The following is a 16,560-nucleotide window of genomic DNA, read 5'->3' as shown; positions in this document are numbered from 1 at the left end:
GTTATAGGACTTATAAAACATATCTGTAAAGATTTCCAACCTCAGCACAATCTAATTTATCCTTCCTGATGAGGGAGTAGGTCGTTGGCAGAGCACAGCCCACATGACTATTATCCATTGCTGGTGATGATAATTTTTTAAATTAGCTCATATTTTATTTAACTTCTTTCAGAACTGCTGCTAACAGATAATTGCATATCTTCCACATTTCTCTATACGTTGACATCGAGATAGAGAAATAGCTAATTAATAATAGGTGTATTGAACTCCTACAACTTTTTACCTTTCAACACGCAGGGTATTTTTTCCAATCTGGATATTGGTTATCTGAGCTTGAAAATCTTACTCTCCACCCAGAATAAAAAAGGAGTTTAAGTTGATAAACCTACTGACACATATAAATCTACTTTATATAGACTCAGATGGTGGGACTTTTCTGAAGAGTGTAGTTCTGACTACAGTTTGGCCCCGTGGGGAAGGTCATGATGGGGATAGGAATGTAGGGGTGTCCCCACTATAACCTCATCAACACCATGATGAGTTGGTGTTTTGGGTGTGTTCCATGATAGAAAATTCAACTTCTATTTATAATGTCTCTTAAGTCCTATACTTTAGGGCTGCTGTTTAATTAGAAGGTATAGTTGAACTATTTTATTGGGATCATTGTTATCCATTAAACTAGACAAGAGACAACAGTTTAACCACTGCAACAGAAATACTTTTCCATGCTAAAGCTGTATTTTCAACCAATATCTACAAAAACACAAGTTAATGGGCTGGTCGACATTTGGAATTAAACCTGTAAAGTAGGCTTTATTTCTTACGTATATTAAAATATTTACTTACTAAAGCTTTCCTTTTGTAGATACACAAAATTATCTGATCCTGCCAATTGGCTAAAAATAGATCCTGTGAATGGGCAAATAACAACAATTGCTGTTTTGGACAGAGAATCACCAAATGTGAAAAATAATATATATAATGCCACTTTCCTTGCTTCTGACAATGGTACGTAATTAAACATGGTCATTGTATTACCCTGTATGTTGTTAAATAGTGCCTCATCATGAATGCATCATCAGGAAACGAGCTTTTCTATGTCTAGAAAACTGACCTTTTTTAAGCTAAGGCCCCTACTTCTATTTTCCGTTTCCGCTGGGTTTTCTCACATATTCCCTGTCTTCTGTAATGAATGTTCCCAACATCGATATGTCTTGCATAGTGCCTAGTACTGTGATGACAAACGTTTGTATTTCTTCTGCCCTGCTATACAGTGATGCCTCGTTGCTACAAGTTGAGGGTAGCCTCAATGCCTCCATGGCATTGTTTTTTTTTTTTTTGAGGTGATCTTTTTACACTTCTTATGGTCAGTCTATTTGCCCACATCAGTTGGCCTGTCTCTAGCCTTTTTGTCTCTTTGTAATTCTCTGCCTCTCGTCTGCCTTGGCATAGGAAGCTCTTAATTTCATGCACAAATTGAAATAAGTGAGTACAACACGTTTTTGTGTGTTCATTTTGGAACATATAGTCTAGCACCTTTTTTTTCCCCCTTCCTGGGTTTCTGCTGGATTCTAAATGATTGAAATTAATAGATAGCTACCTTCTTCTTCTTCTTCTTCTTCTTCTTCTTCTTCTTCGTCTTCGTCTTCTTCTTCCTTATTTTTTTAGTTATATAAGACAAAAATGACTTACATAAACCTGGTGATGGATTTGTTTTGCTTTGTTAGCTCTCAATATGACATGTGTTTAAGAGTGCAAGCTCTGAAAGTCTGCCTGGCTACCTGAATCCAGACTCCAGGTCTACCACTTTCTAACTTTGGGATTAGCAATAAGATTTTAAATATATTCAATTTCTTTTTTCTCTTTTTTTTTTATTTTTTAAGTTTATTTATTTATTTATTTATTGAGAGAGAGCACATGCGCTCTATGCAGGGGAGGGGCATCAAGAGAGGCAAAGAGAGAATCCCAGCTGTTAGCACAGAGCCCAATGTAGGGCTTGATCCCACAAACTGTGAGATCATGACCTGAGCCGAAATCAAGAGTCAGATGCCTAACCAATTGAACCACCCAGGTATCCCTCCTTTTTCTCTTAAATAGGGATAATGGTAGCAGCATCTAACTACTACTAATGTATGGAAGAATATAAAGTGGCTTGTACCCGTAAAGTCTTTAAAACAGTGCCCTGACCTTGTTGGGATGAGCACTGGATGTTGTATGTAAGCCAATCTGACAATAAATTATATTCGTAAAAGATAATAATAATAAAAAATAAAACTGCCTGACATAAAAACTCAAGTAAATATTTCCCTTACATGTTAATAGTTTTAAAACTGAATCATAACCATATTTTAAAATCATTTAAAATATGTGTGCTATACTGTGAATGCGAGCATCTCATAAAACTAGAAGTCTTCAATTTGGTGGTCAAGAAGCACAGTTTGAAAAATGTTACCCATCAACACTTCTGATAAGAACAGTTTTGATGGACCATTCTGGATCTTACATAATAAGATTCAATGAGGTTGGTATCTATCATAAATCCACATGGTGACAAGCTCAAAGCAATATTTCTTATCGTTTCTAATATCAGACCTACTGTTCACATATTTGGAGTTGAAACGTAGTAGGGACAGCTTTTGCCACTGCACATCAGAGCTCGGCCTTAGTGTCTGTTTTATGGTCTCACTGCACGTAAGGGGTAGCTTCCCTCCATGAGGGAACTTAAAGCAATATATCTTCAACTATTATGTTGAGATTTAAAGGGCTATAAAATTATATGTATGAATGTTAGTTGTGAGTTACAACAAGATTTGTCATTCACCAAGGTGGGTTTTTTCTAATTGAAAGGGTGTTTGGGATGCTAGAGAAGTAGTTGGTTGCATCTCTGTGTAGTTCTGATGCTTTGCAAATGCACTTGACTCTAAATCAAGGCTGGATGTGGAGTCCCAGGTCCACTCCTTAATGACTGGGCAAGGTTTTATACTCTCTGTGCCTTGGTTTCATTACTGAGAAGTTGTTTTTGCGTCTTGCCTATTCTATAAAGTTGTTATGAGAGTCAAACAATATTACACGTGATAATGAGTGTGAAAGGTCTCCAAACCGTGGAGTATCCCAGAGCTCCTGGTGCTATGGTCATTATTAGAATATTGTCCACAGCCCCCGTGTCCCCCCACCTCTGTTCTCCCTGCTTTCAGCACCATCTATAGCCTCAGACAGGTCCATAGAGATTTTTCCTTGCCTCTTCCTCAGCATGTATGTGTGCACCTTCCTAATTGCATGTTCTTGGCTGGGTCACTTAAACCTCTGGGTGTCTGAATTATAATCTTAACATTTTTTTATATTTCTATTTTACTATATTTAATGTCTATTATGTAATTACACTAAAAACAATAATTATGTCACTATATATAATAATATAACATCATAAATACGTATAATCTCACAGAGGCTAAATTATCACAAAACGTAGTAGAGAAATCTTTAGGGTGGGTTTAGGGTCAGGCAGACCCATCTTTAGTAGCAACCGCAGCCCTTACAGGAGTGTGTGACCATGAGCAGTTGACACAGTCTTGGGTTCCCAATCCGTTCAAATGTACTTCATAGGATTACAATGAAATAATGTATATAGAACAGCCTAACACTTGGTCAGGCAGGTAGTTGGTTGATCAATAAGTACCATGTCTCTTCTCCATGGCATTTCTTCCCAAGATGAGGTCTATGGGTCTGTGTTTCCTGTAGATTAAATATTTCATGGCTGTGTTGAAGCTTTAAAGGAAATCTCATGCTCTTTCATGCGTATGTCTTAGTCCTCCATCAAGAGTAGGGTCCAAAAGATCATGAGCCCCATGTTCTGCTTCTCTTGTGTTCCCCACAGTGCCTAGAGGAGCGTGGTAGACAAAAGGCCCAGAGTAATGGACAGCGACAGCAGGGCAGGTGTAGAAGCACACTCTGCAGGGGTGCCATGCATTGTCACAGGGCTCAGTCCTGCACCCCAACAGTGGCAGCTCCGGGTCATGCTAGGAAGGAAGCAAGAAGTGGCCTTGTTGGAAAAACAGTGTGCCAGAGGCTGTGGCTACTAGATTTTTCCAAGGTTATACAACAGTAAGGGCAAGCAGGCTAGAAACTTGGAGGATTCCACCGTAATGGAGACTCGTGGGAAAGAATTGCTCAGTATTGGTTTGTGATTTTTCTCCTTTTAAGGAATCCCCCCTATGAGCGGAACGGGAACCCTGCAGATCTATTTACTTGATATTAATGACAATGCCCCTCAAGTGTTACCTCAAGAGGCAGAGACTTGCGAAACTCCAGACCCCAATTCAATTAACATCACAGCACTTGATTATGACATCGATCCAAATGCTGGACCATTTGCTTTTGATCTTCCTTTGTCTCCAGTGACTATTAAGAGAAATTGGACCATCACTCGGCTTAATGGTAAGAACAGGTTAATTATTTGACTATATGTGCAGTTGAGAGGTTTTGAAGCCTGATATGAAAAGTTAATTTTAGGTGCCTTATAATCTTCTCATTAAATATATTTTAAAAGCTACTTAAAGTTAAATAAGATATTAAAAGCTTCCACAGCTTTAAAAAAACCTTCATAATGCAGCATAGTTGTATTGCTCACTATATGCTGTTACGTAGTACATGCAGTTCTCGAATATTCTGCGTATTTTTATCGTATTATGTATTAACTACCAACTTTTTTTTTTTTCCTTTTTTCGTGTAGGTGATTTTGCTCAACTTAATTTGAAGATAAAATTTCTGGAAGCTGGGATATATGAAGTTCCAATCATAATCACAGATTCGGGTAATCCTCCCAAGTCAAATATATCCATCCTTCGCGTGAAGGTCTGCCAGTGTGACTCCAATGGGGACTGCACCGATGTGGACAGAATTGTGGGTGCAGGGCTTGGCACAGGAGCCATTATCGCCATCCTCCTTTGCATCATCATCCTGCTCAGTAAGTAGTTGTATTGTCTCTTGGATTTTATTTTATTATTGTTTTTAATTTGTTTTTTTTTTTTTACATTTATTTTTGAGAGACGGAGTGAGACAGAGCACGAGCGGGAGAGGGGCAGAGAGAGGAGGAGACACAGAATCTGAAGCAAGCTCCAGGCTCTGAACAAGGGTTCAGCACAGAGCCCGATGCGGGGCTCGAACCCATGAACCGTGAGATCATGACCTGAGCCGAAGTCAGATGCTCAACTGACTGAGCCACCCAGGCGCCCCAGGATTTTTTTTTTAATGTTTTTTATTTATTTTGAGAGAGAGAAAAAGGGAGAGAGCAGGAGAAGGGCAGCGAAAAGACGGAGAGAGAGACTCCCAAGCGGGCTCTGCGCTCACAGTCCGATGCAAAACTCGAACCCCCGAACTTTGAGATCATGAGCTGAGCGGAAATCAAAGAGTCGGCTGCCTAACTGACTGAGCCACTCAGGTGCCCCTGTCTCTTGGGTTTTAAATTCTTTTCCCACCCTAGATGTTTTGCAAAGTAACTTTTTGCTGTTTACCTTTCAAAACAATCTAAACCACTCTCTTCAACCTATGAGCACTTTCTTGCCAAATTGTATATGGGGCAGTCAGGTCCACTTCCGAGGGAGAAAAACCCTGAGCACTGTTTCAAGCACTTACAGGTTTGCAGCAAACCCAGCCAGTGCACCCCTCTCATGCCCCGTTGCCGTTTTCTGGCACTGGTGGCTTGGCAAGCTGTAGCAAACTCTTTTCATAGGAAAATGTTAAACCATCTTAGCTAAGTTTGAGCACTCATGATTTGAGTATGAATTTATGACACCGAGTTGATGATTTAGGAAAATAAGTATATTGCTCTCCTTAGCTTTCCTTTGTATAAAGCGCAGTCAGCAGCTAACTCCAGTCATGCAGGGATCAAGGTATTTGTTTCTGAAGGGCTACGTAAAATAGTGAGAGATTATACTTCATACAGCACATTTGATAATAGAAATGATTACACAGCTCAATAAATTGTCTGTCTTTAGAGCAAGTCTAGATTAAGGAACTGCTCCTTTTTCAGATACTTTGCAATCTTTGGTTCAATGGAATGCAAGAAATTAACCACTGGAAAGTCCTTTAGGAGCCCCTTCTAAGCATGCAGGTTAAAAGGATAAATTGCCTGGCCCTGTGTTTTATTGTTAAATAGCAGTAGGACTTAGTTTATTGTGTGATCATGCTACGCACCAATCACTTTCTTGAAAATGTTGGCCATTTCTTTTATGTTTTCTCCATTTACAAGTGTTCTGGTAATTTAGAATTCTGTCCCTTTATTCTAAGCAATTACCATAGAAGCCTGAGCATTTTTTACTTCCTGTGTGGAGACTACTTTGACTATAATTTGAAACCTGCATTGCTGTACTAATAATCCACTTGCTAGATTTAGCCCTGGAACAATGGCAAATGAGATCATGTATCTGGCTTTAAAAGGAGGATATTTACTTTTATGGCCAATAATAAAAATGTGCTCAAATAGGAGTCATTAAATCTCTTGCTTCAGGATGTAAACTGATATCCTCAGATTTTAGAGAGAATGCGCTCTTCAATGTGCACTTAGGGACATGTTTCCATTTGAACTAAAATGTGGCATATATGCCAACCTTATCAGGAAAGACTTCGACATGACGGACTTTGGCATAAGGGGTGACTAGCATTTTGAAGGAAAATGAATTGGTGCTGATTTTAACGTCAACCCTCTGGAAGATTCATGGTGCCAGATCTGGCACAAAAATGTAAAGCCTGAAAGCCTGATGTTATGTCAGTGCACCAACGAATCCCGTCGGCTTCTTAACCTGAAACGTGCAGTTTAATAGGAGCGGGAATGCAGAATGGCGTAGTAGAAAAGCACAGCCTTTGGGAGCCCAAAATCCTCAAGATCCAGTTGGCGATCCAGTTCCGATTTGCTCCCCAAGTCATCCTGGCAAGCACTTACCTTCCTTGGGGGGAGTACTGTTCCCTCTGATTTCCGAGGGTATAATGATGGCCGAGCAACCTCAGTGAAATAGCAGTTACATAACAAGTAACAATTTAACTTACTATTGTTTGTTGGTTTGGAATTTACAAGCCCTTATATTAGGAGTATCCTATCCTCCAGCAAGCAGAAGGGAGAGATGGAAATGGTTCTCATCCCCATCTGTAAATGATAATATTGAGGATGGACATTTCACCAGTGAGTTCAAAGGACACCAGGTTCTGGAACCCAGGGTTTCACACTCAATACCCAGTGCTTGAACCCTGCTTTGTCTTCTCTCTCTTCACGGGAGGCCAGAAAGAGATAAGAGACAGGAAGCTGCATTACAAGCTTTTGACCCATATAAGTGTGTTAGTGGTATTAAAGGCTATGATGAAAAAGGTCATGTTTTAAAAGCTATGACATTATGCTGTTTTTTACTCTTTTTCCACCTAGTCCTCGTTCTGATGTTTGTGGTATGGATGAAACGCCGGGATAAAGAGCGCCAGGCCAAGCAACTTTTAATTGATCCAGAAGATGATGTAAGAGATAATATTTTAAAATATGATGAAGAAGGTGGAGGAGAAGAAGATCAGGTGAGCTATATTTTAAACCTTTAAAATGGAATTTTGTGATCCTATCATCTCAGTGGTAGAACAGATGTTAATATGTGCAGTAAGAAAATGGTATCAAGGTTCCTTTGCTTATCACATTATCAAATATTTGGTGGGACTTCTTCCCTAGGTGTCCTTCACATTTCTTGAATTTTTTTTTTTCAAAGTGCCAGATGTCACTGTATTTATTTTGTAAGAAAATCACTAACATTGTTTCAAAGAGCTAGGACTTAAACCCAGCCTCAGTTAAAATAATGCTAATAAAAATGTGTCTCTTTATATGTCCCCTTCATTGGATACCCAAAATAGAAGTAAAAGTGGCTTCTACAATGGGATTTACATCTACTATATACACAAGACAAGCACTAGATAATTCATTCTACAAATATTACCAAGCAAGTTCAATATTCCGGACACTATTTTGGTCACTGGGGATATGGAAGTGGGAAAAGTCAGCAAATATTTGCCCTCAAGAGTCTTACATTCTTGAGAAGTATTTGAAATTAGAGACAATAATTTCTAGTTCATCTTTGTATCTGTAGTATCTTTCATGATGCCTGGCTCATAGTAGTTGCTCAACAAATGTTGAAGTTCCCATCTGGCTATAAAACAGCATGAGCTTCTGTATCACTGTGTACATGGGGCACTGTATATGCATTCAGAGTTGAGAGTGACCAGAAGGGGAAACACAAAGATCTTTATGTGCAGATTTTAGGTATTATCCCAGCTAACACTTAGAATGCCTGCACATTCCAGACATTCTACCAAGTACATTATATGCTATTATCTCTTAACTCTTTGAAACTTGTGATACTATTCTATGAAAGTCTCTATTTTTGTGATAGAAAACAGCTAAAGGTGATGGGACTCAAAAACAAGTAAGAAGTGATAGATACAGGATTTGAATCCAGGTCTGTCTGATGTCACAGCCTAAACTAACTGCTCTGATATAGTTCCTCTTGCAATTACCTGGAAGATACTAATGTAATCCACAAGACATCACCATGACAAGCATTTTTTTTAGATACTTTGTTAATTAGGTTATTTCCATGTACAAATGCAAACGTTGGGGCTGTAGTCAAAAAAAGAGCCCAGAGGGGCACCTGGGTGGCTCAATCGGTTGAGCATCCGACTTCAGCTTGGGTCAACATCTTGTGGTCCATGAGTTCGAGCTCCATGTCAGGCTCTGTGCTGACAGCCCAGAGCCTGGAGCCTGCTTTGGATTCTGTGTCTCCCTCTCTCTGCCCCTCCCCCGCTCACGGTCTGTTCTGTCTCTCAAAAATGAATAAATGTTAAAAAAAAATGTTTTTGGGGCGCCTGGGTGGCGCAGTCGGTTAAGCGTCCGACTTCAGCCAGGTCACGATCTCGCGGTCCGTGAGTTCGAGCCCCGCGTCGGGCTCTGGGCTGATGGCTCGGAGCCTGGAGCCTGTTTCCAATTCTGTGTCTCCCTCTCTCTCTGCCCCTCCCCCGTTCATGCTCTGTCTCTCTCTGTCCCAAAAATAAATAAACATTGGAAAAAAAAAAAAAGAGAGGAAAAAAAAATGTTTTTAATAAAAATAAATAAATGAATAAATAAGAACCAGAATTCTTGGGTCTTGGATCATTATCAGTAAATTCAAATCTAGTTTGTCTTAAATATATATGTAGACATTTTTGATAAGACTGTTAACTTGAATAAAAGCAAATTTTCGTGAACATATTTTCTCTTCTCTACTCATTTGAGGAAATAATGTATCACTTTTTGTTTTACAAAGCAGTTCACATCCTTGTTGTGTTCAGTCTTTATGGCAACCCGTTAGAGTTTTCTATTTTACACTTGTAGCAAGTTGTGTGATTTGCTCTCAGAGTTTGTAACTGGCAAAGCCAGAACTGAGACCCACGTTTTCTGATTCCAGATTCCATGCTTGGTTTACAGAACCTCAACTCTTGCATTTAGAAGAGATGCTTATTAAAATATGTTGAAAACTTGACTCATGTGTAAAGCTGCTTTGAATACTGACTAATTAAAGTGGCTCTATAAATATGCCCCAGGGTTTCTTGCTTATAAATGTCTTCGGATATTAAAATTCATGTTTGGCTTAATCCTTAATTAATCTATCCTTTCACTTTCCTGAGCTATGTTCAAGATCAGCAAACGTGTATCGATCACGTTACCTCCTAAGTCTACTCTCGGTATTTTAATTTTTTATGTCATTGTGCATAACTTTCTAGGCATAAATCTAAACCCAACTCCGTGAAGCTTCAGTATAAATAGTACTAACTGGAAGGCCAGCAGTCATAATGGGATCTTGCGTAGAATTGGAGGCCCAGAGGCAAGAGGCAAGATCATTCTCAACATCTGAGAGTTTGGATCAAGGCACTCACTGCCACCTGATCTGCCTCTCTTTCTCCCTCCTCCCATCCAGTCCCTTTGAGAAATTGTTTCATGAGGTTTTATTGTTGTAGTTATTTTAGGAAGGACTGATTTCCTTTATTGACTTTATCCACATAGATTGATTCTTGAGATCAAATAGTCAAAGTTATCTATTGCCAGATTTATTAAAATCATCACCATAAATCTTCAGCCTCTTCTTTTACTGACCTCTGAAGTTTTCTTTGCCCCTAGCTAAGCTTTTAGGCATGAATGTTTTGTTTCCTACTCACTTCCCTGATAATCCAAGGATTTTCCTGGAACTTTCTCTATATTGTCTTCTGTGTCTAGTATCTTTATTTAGTATTGGCCTTGCAATGGTATCTCTTGGTAGCCACTTGGTTCTTTGGTTTCATGCTCATCTAGATCAAAAGCCTGTGTCCATCGTGGTGTCTGTGTTATGATTTCCACTTGCAGTCCTCATTATAGAGAAAGCTGTGAGAAAATTACATAACGGGGTTTTTATTTATTGTATGATTTACCTCATGACAGCAGAATAAAATATGCCCTGTAGGAATGCTACACCGAGGGTTCTGTCTCTTCTACCTCTGAAGTGGTTCGTGAAATCCATTTGCTTATCTCCATCACCAAGGCCACTGCCTTCACTTAGAATCATCACTGTTCCGCAATAGCATCCTAATGAGTTTCCTGTCTCTGGTGTCACACCCCCATCAGCTCTCTGTCAGTTATCAAATCCCGACTTCCTCTTCAGCCTGACAAGGCTTTGGCCCTTTGGTGCACACCCTTAGCGAGCAGATAGAGGGTTGTGGGAAAGAGTTGTAGACACTCCCTCAAGATGTGAATCTGTCAAGCTTGTCCACTCGTGGCCACTAAAGTTTTCTTGCAGGTCTGAATGATTTGTCCTCATGTTCCTCTCCCTACCTTTCTTGTTGTTGTTCAGGACATAGTTTCTAAAAATATTGTATTTATTGGTTTTAGTGCTTCCTTTTTATTGAAGTGTAGTTGACACAGAATGCTATATAGTTTCAGGTGTACAACATAGCGATTTAACAAGTCTTTGTGTTCTACTGTGCTTATCACACGTGTAGCTGCCATCTGTCACCATCCAACGCTGTTACAATACTGTTGACTATATATATTCCCTGTGCTGTAACTTTTATCCCTGTAACTTATTCATTCCATAACTAGAAGCCTGTACCTCCTTAATCACAGAATCCACTCTCTCCTCCTCCAGAGATAAAAGCAACAATAGGTCTTATTTTTCTTAGAAAGAGCTTGTTAGCTTCTTTATTTTTATTCAGTGGACCTCATTATGTTCTCAGTTATCTTATGGTTTCAAAAATCTGTGATGTGGTAACTTACCTGGCTTATTCTTTGTATTAGAATGTGAATAATAGTCCCATGAGTTCCTATATCCCAACGAGAAGCAGAAGGCTTCTTATAAGGTTTAAGAATGTAACCAACCATGCATATCAATAAAAGCATTTCCAGCACCCAGGAGCCTCTCTTGTATCCCCTGCCAGGAAGGATGCTGTCTGGCAAAAATAACCAGTATTTTTTATTTCCATCACCATGGAACAGCATAACTGGGCTTTATATTTCATTATGTAAATGGATATCGTATAGTAGGTACTTTTTGTTTCTGGCTTCCTTCACTCAGACTTCTATCTGTGAGATTCATCCATGCTATATACAGAAGTAGTTCATTTTTATCATTGCTGAAAAGTATTCTTTTGTAGGAATTAACCACATTTTATTCATCCATTCTACTATACTTGGACTGAGTTCATACAATTGAATTGTTACGAATAAAACTGCTATGAATATTCTTTGCGCGCACGTGTGTGTGTGTGTGTGTGTGTGTGTGCATTTCTATTGGTATGTCCTCAGGGATTGGAATTTCTGTATCCTAGAATGTGTCTGTGTGCGGCTTTAGCACAATCTTGCCACTTTTCCAAAGGGACAGTACTGGTTGGCCCCTCCCCTTGCCATGCTGGTGCATGATGGTTCCATTGCCCTATGTCCTCACCAGCACTTGGCTTTTTTCAGTCTTTAAATTTCAGCCACTAAGATGGCATGTGTCTCTGTATGATCTAATCAGGATGTTCCCACTGACTGACTTACCATTTTGATCTCTTTATGAGGTCTCTGTTTGGCTTCTGTGTCCCCTTTTCTATTATGTTGTCTGCCTCTGTCTTATTGATCTGTAGGAGGTCCTTATATATTATGGATATCATTTCTTCATCAGATAGATGTTTTGTCAATAGCTTTTCCCATTCTGTAACTTGCTTTTTTATTCTCTTAATGGTGTCTTATGATGTACAAAAGTTTTTAATTTTAATGAAGTCCAGTGTATCAATGTTATTCCATTATGGTTAGTACATTTGTGTCCTTTAGTTTAAGAAAACTTTTCCTACCGAGGTAATGAGTTCTCCTTCTGAAACGAAAAGTAAATAAATAACATAAAACAAAACACAGCAACTTCATGTTGTCCTCTTGAAGCTTTATTGTTTTACCAGTCATACTGTCTGTGATCTATCTCTAATGGATTATTCATTTGGTATAAGATACTTATCAGAGCTCTTTTTTGTTTTCTTTCTTGATATGCAGTGCTGTTTACTGCAAAGATAGCCCTCTCCACTACACTGTAGGGCCCACTTGTCAGAAAGCAGGTCATTCTACACGTGTGGGTCTGTGGGTTGGCTGCCTGACCCCGTACTATTCTACTTGTGCCATCTGCCTGTTCTTGGGCCACTACCACCTGTTTTCGTTGCTGTCACTTAGTAGTGTCTTCATGTCTTTTTGTACAGATCCTCTAACTGGATTCATCAAGATTTGCATCAGCATTCTTGGTGGAATTTATCATTTACCTTCTTTTTCCATAAGGAAAACAAACCCTTTGTTTAATACTCTTATTTCCTTTACTTAAAAAAAATTAAGTTTATTTATTTATTCTGAGAGAGAGTGTATGTGAGCAAGGGAGAGGCAGAGGGAGAGAGAGAGAGAGAGAGAGGGAGAGAATCCCAAGCAGGTTCCACACCATCAGCACAGAGCCCAAGGTGGGGCTTAAACTCACAAACCATAAGATCATGACCTGAGCCAAAACCAAGAGTTGGGCGCTTAACTGACTGAGCCACCCGGATGCCCTAGTACTCTTACTTGTTTTGCCTTCCTTTTTTTTTTTGAATGTTTATTTATTTTTGAGAGAGAGAGAGTGGGGGAGGGAGACAGAGGATCTGAAGCAGGCTCCGTAGTGTGTGCAAAGAGCCCGAGGTGGGGCTTGAAATCACAAACTTGTGAGATCATGACCTGAGCCAAGGTCAGACACTCAACCAACTGAGCCATCCAGGCACCCCCCAATACTCTTACTTTCTAAGTGAATTTAATCCAAACACTTTTCCATTTTCTAAATAAGATGTTATTGCTTTAATGTTTTTCTTTATTTTTGAGAGAGAGAGAGAGAGAGAGAGAGAGAGAGAGAGAGCTTGAGCAGGAGAGGGGCAGAGAGAGAGGGAGACAGATGATCTGAAGCAAGCTATGTGCTAACAGCGGAGAGACCAATGTGGGGCTCAAACTCATGAACCACAAGACCGTGATCGGAGCCGAAGTTGGACGCTTAACCAACTGAGCCACCCAGCCACCCTGTTGTTGCTTTAAATCTTAAAAGTATGCTCAGTTCCGGAGAAGTTCAGTTTTGTGAAATACATTCTGTTTCTATTTTCCGTAATTCACATGTGACCCACTGTTAGAAAGTGTATTTCTTCTTTTTCTTAGTCGAGACACAACGTTCCACTAGTTTCAGGTGTATAACCTCGTGATTCATCGAGTCTGTACGTTATGTTATGCTCACGGCCAGTGTAGCTACCACCTGTCACCAGAGGACACTTTTACAATACCATTGATTGTATTCCATATGCTGTGCCTTTTATTCCCATGACTTATTTCTTTGTACTGTGCATTAAGCCTTTTTAGCAACAGAATATGATTCATACATTTTTATTAGTTTTGGGGGGCAGATATTATCTCTTTACAAGAGTAAGCCTCAGACATGGGATTACTGCCATGTTGCATTCTCGAGGAGTTTTAGTCGATTTTTATTACACGTAGGTAGTATTTTATGGAGGATGTGGTGCTGCCTCAAGATGTGGATGGAGACCGTGCCACACCAGGCAGACATGGCTTGTCCTATTCAGGCAGTGGTCTTCTCAATGTCTCAGCTGGGCAATTCCAAAAAATTACCAGCGTTTTCAAAGGATGGGCAGGTCTCAGAGGTTAGTTGAGGCAGTTGGTAAATGCCAGGTAACCAGTGTGGTGACAGGTGCTGGGGATCCTGAAGACCTAGCCTCAGGCTGGCTTGGCCAAGATTCCTATTTTTCCTGCCAAGAGAAAAATATCCTTCTTAAAGAGCTAACTGATTAGAAAGAAAACAACGCAAAGCAGTCCTTTACAAGGGTAGCCCTGACCTTCCTGGCTGCTGATTAGCATCTCTAGCTGTCTAAGCTCTGTGCCAAGATACAGGTTGCTAATTTCTTTAACAAAATAGCTAAGAAGCCTAAGAAAAACGACAACAACTCATCTGTGCCTTTTGTCTTGTGTGTGATAGACTTTGACCAGTGCTTGTAGATCCTCTGCTCTGGTTCAGGTTATCAGGACCCTAGGTTGGTCCCATATTGGAAGCGAGTGTTAAATGCCCTCTGAACAGGAGCATCTGTTGGCTGTTGGACAGACAGATGCTTTTAGTATATGTCTGCTCTCTTTTTAGAGGGTGAGGTTCCTTCTTTATCTGCCTCACTGCCATAATCAGCAGGGCTTTTGGTGGTTATCAAGCCATGTTTAATTACCCTCATTAGTAAATGTTCATTGGTGCACTTTTTGGCCAATGGAGCTGGTTGCAGTTACTGTGTAGCTTTTGATGTTCTTTTCAATGAGTTCCGTCCATATTAGCATCACTAATAAAATCTGGGTGAATGTACAATATAGCCAGTGGCTCACTTTTCATGGAACCATCCCTTTAGCCGCAGGATAGGAAACGGAAACTGTTAGCTTTCTGCTCTTTAAAGCTTAGACTTAATTACAATTGCTTCTATATTAAACAAACATTTGTGGAGTGTGTGTTATGTTTACAACACTCACTCGTGCTCGCTTTAAACAACCTCGACCTAAATCACTTACCATTATACAGTTTCATTCTCCATAATAATAGCAAAAGTTATTGTTCGGGGTACCCTATGAGTTAGGCGCTATACTTACTGCTTTATATATATTATTTCGTTTGACCCTCCCACAGCACAGTAGAGTTGGGACACACTGTTGGGAAGTAGTGAAGTGGGGATTAAATGCCTGTCCAATCGGAGTCCAAAGAAAGTGGTTTGTTTACCGGATCCTGTTCCATCCTTGGCAAAGCTCAGGCTCAGCCAGGCAATTAAAACAATGCCTTCCTAAATGCCATTTGAATTTATCAGAATAAGTGGACTCTGGGACATCCAGCAGCTTCCTCTGCCCTTAAAATTTCACTTGAAAATTTTCCCATTCCGAGTTTGGGGCCGAGGGACTCCTATGGGGACTCTGGATCTGTGAGAGAGGATGCCACTGTCCATGTTGGGAGGTTTCACAGGTGACAGTGAGTGGTCACAGGGATCCTTTGGACCATGGCTGCTGACTCAAGGGCAGCATTAGGGGAGCAGGGCTTGCAAACTCAGCTGAGATTAAAGCTGACACTGGTCAGAGATGGTCATTACAGAAAGTGAGAGTGGCCACCTAAAGGTTCCACATTGGTTTTCTCGTGGTCACTCTTGGAGTCTTGGCCCTTACCATCCCCTGCATACCTGGTCCGTCTTCCCACACCACTGCTGCTGAGTGTTAACACTCCAGTCGGCTAGAATTTTGTCTCTCACTTTCTTCACACAAGACCCAGAACCTCTTGAGCTCAGGAGCTTTTTCACATCCCAGGCCTTCTTCTGAATTCCCAAATTTGGTTTCTTAAATTTTAGCATATTGCTCTAAAACTAGAGTTTTTCTTTTGCATCAGAGATGGTTCTGAGCTCTCAGAGAAAGTACCTGATGAGCCCTGATGATTTGAGGGACGTTTCTGAAAGCTGGATTCTGTGTCATTTAAGAATCACACTTCAGGAGTGTCAGAGTGGCTCAGTCAGTTAAGTGTCCAACTCTTGATTTCAGCTCAGGTCATGATCTCACGGTTTGTGAGTTTGAGCCCCACATCAAGCTCTGCACTGACAGTGGTGAATCCGCTTGGGATTGTCTCTCTTCCTCTGTCTCTCTCTACCCCTCTCCTACTCGCATGCACGTGCTCTCTCTCTATCTCAAAATAAATAAATAAACATACAAAAAAGTAACACTTCATAGACTGTGTGTGGGGAGGGACGGGCATGTGTTCATAAGATGTCCATAGCTGTGTTTTATTCAGCTTGCAGGGTATAAATTTTTTTTTAATCACATAAATTTTGGATCTCACAATCCTCTCGAAAAAATTGAAAGATCTAGAAACATGACTTGCATTCTGCCTTGACAACAGTTACTGGAAACCAAGTAGAAGATTCTCTCTTTAAGCAGGGCAAGCATGTTCTATCATTATTTTTCTTTTCTCATTCTCATTCCAGACC

General features: G+C 40.1%; 1 protein-coding gene across 5 annotated transcripts in view; it reads left to right on the top strand.

Moving 5' to 3' along the window:
• Positions 1-16,560, top strand: part of CDH2 (cadherin 2) — a 214,277-nt gene that overhangs the window by 173,878 nt on the left and 23,839 nt on the right. For all 5 annotated transcript variants that reach the window (XM_047828632.1, XM_047828633.1, XM_047828634.1 and 2 more), the window contains 4 exons: positions 866-1,008; positions 4,201-4,434; positions 4,730-4,963; positions 7,412-7,551. In XM_047828632.1, coding sequence (XP_047684588.1) covers positions 866-1,008; positions 4,201-4,434; positions 4,730-4,963; positions 7,412-7,551 — 751 coding nt within the window. The remainder of the gene's footprint in view (positions 1-865; positions 1,009-4,200; positions 4,435-4,729; positions 4,964-7,411; positions 7,552-16,560) is intronic.

This window comes from Prionailurus viverrinus, chromosome D3 (genome assembly GCF_022837055.1).
Source record: "Prionailurus viverrinus isolate Anna chromosome D3, UM_Priviv_1.0, whole genome shotgun sequence".
Lineage (NCBI taxonomy): Eukaryota > Metazoa > Chordata > Mammalia > Carnivora > Felidae > Prionailurus > Prionailurus viverrinus.
Note: the sequence above shows the minus strand (reverse complement) of the source record. Positions and strands in the feature narration are given on the sequence as shown.